The following is a 6834-nucleotide window of genomic DNA, read 5'->3' on the forward strand; positions in this document are numbered from 1 at the left end:
TGTGCAATGAAAATAGAATATATTTTATTTGACATGTTGATGAAGAGGGGGGGAGGCAAAATATAAGCAAGTAAACTACAGCTTTAAAAAGTTTCCTCTTTTGCAATTTTCTGTACAATCTGCATCCCATTTGATGGATTTATTTTTATTTCCTGTCCCAGAGATACAACAGGAAGTGAGGAATTGTCTCCAAAGTTAAAGAAAAAATAACGCTTAAGCCCACCATACATTACAATCTCCCTTTGGCCCCTTTCACATGGGATAGACTTTTTTTTTTGAAAAGCCTGTGGCGTGTGAAACACACCCAAAAACTCCACCCGGTGCCAAAAAAAGTGCACACACATAAAGAGGTGACACAAAACGTGCAACGGGTGTTCCACTACTAGTCCTTTATAGGAAGGACCTTACCCTGATCCCCCGGGGCGTTAGGCCCCAGACGAGGACGGAGGTACTTCACTTGGGTCCATCTGGCCGAAACCAGACTGACCCCCTTTCTCTGGAGGGTCTGCCAAAACAGACCCACCCAAGTACTCGGTGGGACTCCCCCAAAGGGAGACCCCATGAGAGAGGGAGAACCAAGCCAGAAGGCCATGTCCACCCCCATCCCAAGACTTTCAGGGTAGGCCCGAGGACCCACACCCTACTCATCACACAGTGACAAACGTGTATACATCAAATATAGAAATACAAAAAAGTGACAAAGGGGTCAAAATAAATAGAAAAGTGGGAGAAGTGAAAGAGTGACCATTGTGTGACATGGGGTAGACTCTGCTTTGCCCAATGGGGGGGATCTGTCCACTGATCTCCTGCTGGTCAGAGCAGAGCGGGAGGAGGACAGGTCCGTGTCTGCTCAGTTTATGGGGAGCAGACATGGACAGAGCCTGGTCTGCACTATGGGCGGGCAAGTGTAAACAGATTATGCTCTCCATTAACACCCGACTGCCCTCCGATCCAACCCACCTAGACGGGAAGGGGTGGATCCCCATCCATTGCTTTCTAGCAGATTGGTTTAGATTGGAGGTAGGCGGGTGTAAAGGGACACAAGTCCGTTTACACCCAACTGCCCATAGAGATACATGGACCATCCGATCAGGTCCAAACAGATAAACTGACAGGCAGGCCAGATCAGATCACCAGTGTGAAAGGAGCCCAAGACCCCATACACACTATAAAGTCTCGTAAACACGATCGGATTTTCCGACGGGAATTGTGTGATGACAATCTGAAAATCTGACCGTTTGTACGCTCCATCGGACAATTGTTGTCGGACTTTCCGCGGATAAACTTTGGATGCTTTAAAATTGGCCGCCAACAATTGTGTGTTGTCCGATTTTCCGATCGTGTGTACACAAGCCCGTCGGACAAAGCTCCAAAGTACAAACACGCATGCTCAGAAGCAATGCTCACCAAACACAACATTAGCAGAAGGTGCCAAAGGGTGGCGCTAAAGAGCTGAAAAAAAAAAAACACGTAGTTTTGTGTTTGTTGGCCGACAATTCTTTGGCGTCTTTATGCAGAACAAGTTCCTGGCCAACGCCCTTCGCACAAAAGTCCGAGGCTTTGTCTGCGGAAAATCCGATCGTGTGTACCAGGCTTAAAGCCTGGTACACACGATCGGATTTCCATCGGACAAATCTGTGGAAATTTGTGCAAAGGGCGTTGGCCGTGAACTTGTCCTGCATACAGACGGCAAAACTTTGTCAGCCAACAAACACGAACGTAGCGACGTACTACGTGGTTTTTCAGCTCTTTAGCGCCACCCTTTGGGCAACTTCTGCTAATGTTGTGTTATGGTTAGCATTGCTTCCGAGCATGCGTGTTTGTACTTTGGACTTTTGTGTGACAGGCTTGTGTACACACAGTCGGCTAATCCAAAAAGGTACACATTTGTTGTGGGGAAAATTTTTAAAGCATGCAATCCAACATTTGTTGCCGGAAAATCCGACAACAATTGTCCAATGGAGCGTACAAAACGGTCAGATTTTCCGAGAAAACCCTGCCATCACACATTTGGTGTCAGAAAATCCGATCGTGTGTACGGGCCTTTAGAGTTCAAAAAGTGATGATACGACAATGGTTTTCTACCAGAATTAGTGAAAAAAAAAAAAAAGGCATAACAAGGATGGGAGAGGTTTTGATCGAATGAAAGGAACACAGTTCTAATTGTTGAGTTCACTCCCAGCCGCGAAAAATTATAACTAGTCTTATGTGCCAGCGCTTGGAAAAGGTAATCCAGAAGTAGAACATTTCTTCAATGAAAATCAAGTTATTTGGTATGCAAAAGAAAAAGTCATTTTGAAATTAGTCAAGTCCATGAAGACTATCAAATGGTCGAACGATTTTTATACTTTCTCTCTTTAATGATCTGATGAAGACAGGTGTAAGGCCAGCTTTGCTTGGCAAGTTTAACCAATCATTTTGGTCATATTAATTTTGTATGATCTTTGTATAGAGAGTTTGGCAGGGTGTGTGTGCTTTTCCTACATAATTTTTCCTCAAAGGTGCCCCTTTTTATGGTCCTTGAAAACTTGGCGATATGAAAAGAGATAGCAGAAGGGAATATGAACACCTATCATTCTGATTGTTGTCAGGATCTCTTTCAAGAGACTTTGGTTCTTATGGCCCGTACACACGATCCGAATATCATACGACAGATCGTAGGACTTTTTTCGCTTAATAGTCGCAAGTAGAAATTGAATAGGTTACTAAAGTCACGAAAATTCCCGTACAACAGAAAAAAAAAAAAAAAATCGGAAGTGATGTCACATGTTGTAATGTATTCGTATTGTATTTTCGGACGACAACTATACTGACTAAACAAAAAAATCGCACGATCTGGTATCGCACGAGGAAAAATTCGATTCTTCCTCGGACGACCGTTTTCGTACGATTTTTGTATCGTGTGTACGGGCCATTAGGCTGGTCATACATGTTCGATCACCTTGTACAATTTTCCTTTAGATTTACCAAAAACCATATAATATGAGGTCAAAACTAAACAACTTTCAATTAGGCAGGCCCGTGCATTACATAGTTTAGGGTAAATCTAAAAGGAAGATGGTACAAAGATGATTGAACATGTATACGCATTATACAACTTTTGTTGTTCAATTTCCTTTATATTTACCTTTAACTGTGTAGTGCAAGGGCCTGCCTGATTGGAAACAATTGAAATTTCTAATATGGCAAATCCAGGGTCCACAGACATACAGCTCACAAAGAGCACCGTTCCCCCAAAATGGCAGGGCCCACGATCGATCGGCAAGAGGCTAGCATTCAGTCCCCTCCAAAAGTCTCTCTCCCGGCTAGGTCTGTCACAAACACGTATACGCATTATACAACTTTTGTTGTTCAATTTCCTTTATATTTACCTTTAACTGTGTAATGCAAGGGCCTGCCTGATTGGAAACAATTGAAATTTGTTTAGTTTTGACCTCACATTATATGGTTTTTGGTAAATCTAAAAGAACATTTGAACATGTATGGCCAGCCTTAATATAGAGATCCTTTAATTGTCCCAGCTGTTACTAGATCCAAGATGATGATTTCACCCTCTTTATTCCTTGTATTAAATGACAAAATTCTAGAAAAATATAATGTTGTATATTACGGTTTTATAAAAAACACTGGACCTATGAGATTTACCCAGGCCCCCTTATCGATATAGAAAGCAGCATGGAGGGGTTCGGTGAAGGTGGTGGTGAAGGTGTGGAGGTGTCTGATGGGGTCACTCAGCTGGTAGAAGGACAGACGGCCACCTTCATAATCCAAATATAATCCCAATCTCTGCACAGGAGACTCCGGGTATAACAGCTGTAACTGAGAGTCATGTTCACAAGAATATTCATTTTCACGTATGCCAATACTCCAGGACTTATTATTATTCCCAATACCAGACTCCTCTCCATCTCTCTCTATACTGGGATAGCAAACACCCACATCCCAATACCCACAATCACCAACCTCTACTTCCCAGTAATGTCTCTCATGGGAAAAACTCTCCCTACTCATCACCTGATTGTATAATGTAAATCTCTGTGGTAATTTTGGTCTAATCTTTTGTGTTTTAGAAATGGATGCTCTTCTCAGGTCATCAGATATAGCCACAAATCTATGGGCTGTTTTTTCATCCAGATCCATTGCATCCTGTATATTGAAGTTGGCTTTTAATTGCATATTAGTGATAAGATCAGTTATAGATCTGTGCAACACAAGAGAGATCATAAAATCATCCAGATCATGAACAGAAGATTCCTCCACATTCTCGTCACCTGTGTCCGATTCTTGAGAGACTTCATCAGTGTCGGATTCCTCATCTTGAGAGACTTCATCAGTGTCAGATTCCTCATCTTGAGAGACTTCATCAGTGTCAGATTCCTCATCTTGAGAGACTTCATCAGTGTCAGATTCCTCATCTTGAGAGACTTCATCAGTGTCAGATTCCTCATCTTGAGAGACTTCATCAGTGTCAGATTCCTCATCTTGTAGGACAGTTATTGGGTCGGTCATATTACACAACTTCTCAAAGTGACCAATTTTCCTGGACAGCTCATCCTTCTGAATCTCCAACTGTTTGGCGAGACGAATGACTGACAATGAGACCTCCTCTACCTGTCTGGAGATCTCACTCAGGACTCTCTGTTCCTGGACCTCCAGCTGTTTCCTGGTATCCTCAAACAGGGCAGTGACTCTCTTCTTCTCATCATCTGCTTTTTCTTGTGATTTTCTCTTGTGGTCCTGTAGATTCTGAATGTTCTTCTCAGTTTTCTCTCTCTTCATAGTCATGTTTTCTAGAACACTTCTCAGTTTCTCCTTCTTCTTTTCCAAAGCTTCTTCTAGAAGTTCTACTTCATGTCCTTTATGTTTCCCCACCAGACAGCAGGACACACATAGACAGATGGCATCCTCGGAGCAGTAATACTTCAGAAGCTCCTTGTGGATGGAGCATTTTTTACTACTGAAGGATGAGGTGGGTTCCGTCAACACATGGTCCACTGTCTTGTTGTGGGCTGTCAGGTGTTTATCACACATAGAATTCTCACACTGCAGACAGGTCTTCACAGCTCCCACCGGAGAATCCACACAATAGGTACAGTGAATCTCACTGTTCTCTTTCTTTTGTTGTGTAGATCTGAAGTTGTCCACAATGTTACACAACTTCCTGTTCTTCTCCAGAGGAGGACGTTCTACATACTCCTCTCTGCACTCCGGACAGGAATAAACTCCAGACCCCTCCTGTGTATCCAGAGCAGTCACAATACAATCCCGGCAGAAGTTGTGTCCACATCTCAGTGACACCGGCTCCGTATAAAGGTTCAGGCAGATGGAGCAGCTCAGCTCGTCACCTAGAGCAGACAACGCCATTCTGGGAACAAGGAAAAAGAAACGAAACTAAAATTCTGTTTTTATAATAAGGGTGGAGGCTTCACAAGTTAACCCCTACAGAGGACAGGAAGTGATTTTTACTTATTGTCTGTTTTAGAGGATTCTAAATAAAACATAACACCCAAAAATGCTCTGAAGGAACGGGCATACCCGTCACCCGTGCCGTTCCTTCACAGCAGTGCCATTAACAGCAACTCCCATGCACACGCGCGGGAATGATGTCACCGCCAGCTCTGCCATTCACATGGCCGATGCCTGTGAACCCGGAGAGAAGACTGGGTGAAGATGGAAGCGCCTCCAGTGGTGACAGCTAGGGCTGCAACTAACGATTATTTTCATAATCGATTCATTGCCAGATTATTGTTTCGGTTAATCGATTAATAACCTTAAAAAAAAGTGTGTGGTGCATAATTTAGTTAATATGTAAAGTTTTTAAAAAAAGACAATTTATTCTTAAATATCTCTATGCAGTGGTAAATATAAATGACCAACTATACGATTAGGGAGTAAAATATCTAATCCACTCTGAGAATAACAGACAGAGATATACTGTATATACTATTAAATTGTGAATCTGGTAAATATCATCAGACTTAGCCCCGGTTCACACAGGGGTGGCACGACTTGCAGGTTGTCTCACGACTTCCACGGCGACTTGCAAAACGACTTCTGTATAGAAGTCTATGCAAGTCGCCCCCAAAGTAGTACAGGAACCTTTTTCTAAGTCGGAGCGACTTGCGTCGCTCCTATTAGAATGGTTCCATTGTACAGAACGGGAGGCGACTTGTCATGCGGCTAGGTCGCCTGACAAGTCGCCCCTGTGTGAACTGGTGTCTTGCCGAGAATGTTCTCTCGGCGGATAAGTTCCCCCCCTGCACTGCGCAGGCGCAGCGCCTGCGCAGTACATACTACTCTCAGCCGCCGGAAATAGCCGAAGCTTCAATCAGCTATACACGGCGCCTGCGCTCTGGGTCCAGGTTCCTTCCCCACCATCCAAGTGGACCTGGAGGGGGAATCTAAAAGTGCCGAGCGCAGCGAGGCCGTGCCCGAAGCGTGGCGAGCGAAGCGAGCCCGCGAGGGGCCCTCTTACAGGCGCCGTGTACAGCTGATTTTCAGCTGTTCTGCTTCGGCTATTTCCGCTGATACCTACTGCGCAGGCGCAGTAGAGGGGGGAACTTATACGCCGAGCGTAACTTTCTCGGCAGAACACCGGCACTCAGAGATCAAATTTTTTTAATTTAAAAAACAAACAATGTCTTCCTTCAAAAAAAAAACCTAATTTTAATTTTAAGAACGTTCGTTCGATTTTCTTATCGTTAGTGCGGTCAAATCGACGTTCATTTTCAACCACAGTGACGGAAAATTTTGGAAATAATAGAAAACTTCTTGGTCAAAGCAATTTTCAGTGTTTTCGTTAAAGGGAAAATTTCAAACAACATTCTTTCATTC

General features: G+C 43.6%; 1 protein-coding gene across 1 annotated transcript; it reads right to left on the reverse strand.

Annotated features, from left to right (window-relative positions):
• Positions 1-1814: 1814 nt before the first annotated feature.
• Positions 1815-5537, reverse strand: LOC141148535 (E3 ubiquitin-protein ligase TRIM39-like). The gene has a single exon (XM_073636080.1). The coding sequence runs from the start codon at positions 5362-5364 to the stop codon at positions 3607-3609; it is 1758 nt and encodes a 585-aa protein (XP_073492181.1). The 5' UTR covers positions 5365-5537; the 3' UTR covers positions 1815-3606.
• Positions 5538-6834: the final 1297 nt, after the last annotated feature.

The sequence above is a fragment of the Aquarana catesbeiana genome, linkage group LG06, assembly GCF_042186555.1.
Source record: "Aquarana catesbeiana isolate 2022-GZ linkage group LG06, ASM4218655v1, whole genome shotgun sequence".
In the NCBI taxonomy this organism is placed as follows: Eukaryota; Metazoa; Chordata; class Amphibia; order Anura; family Ranidae; genus Aquarana; species Aquarana catesbeiana.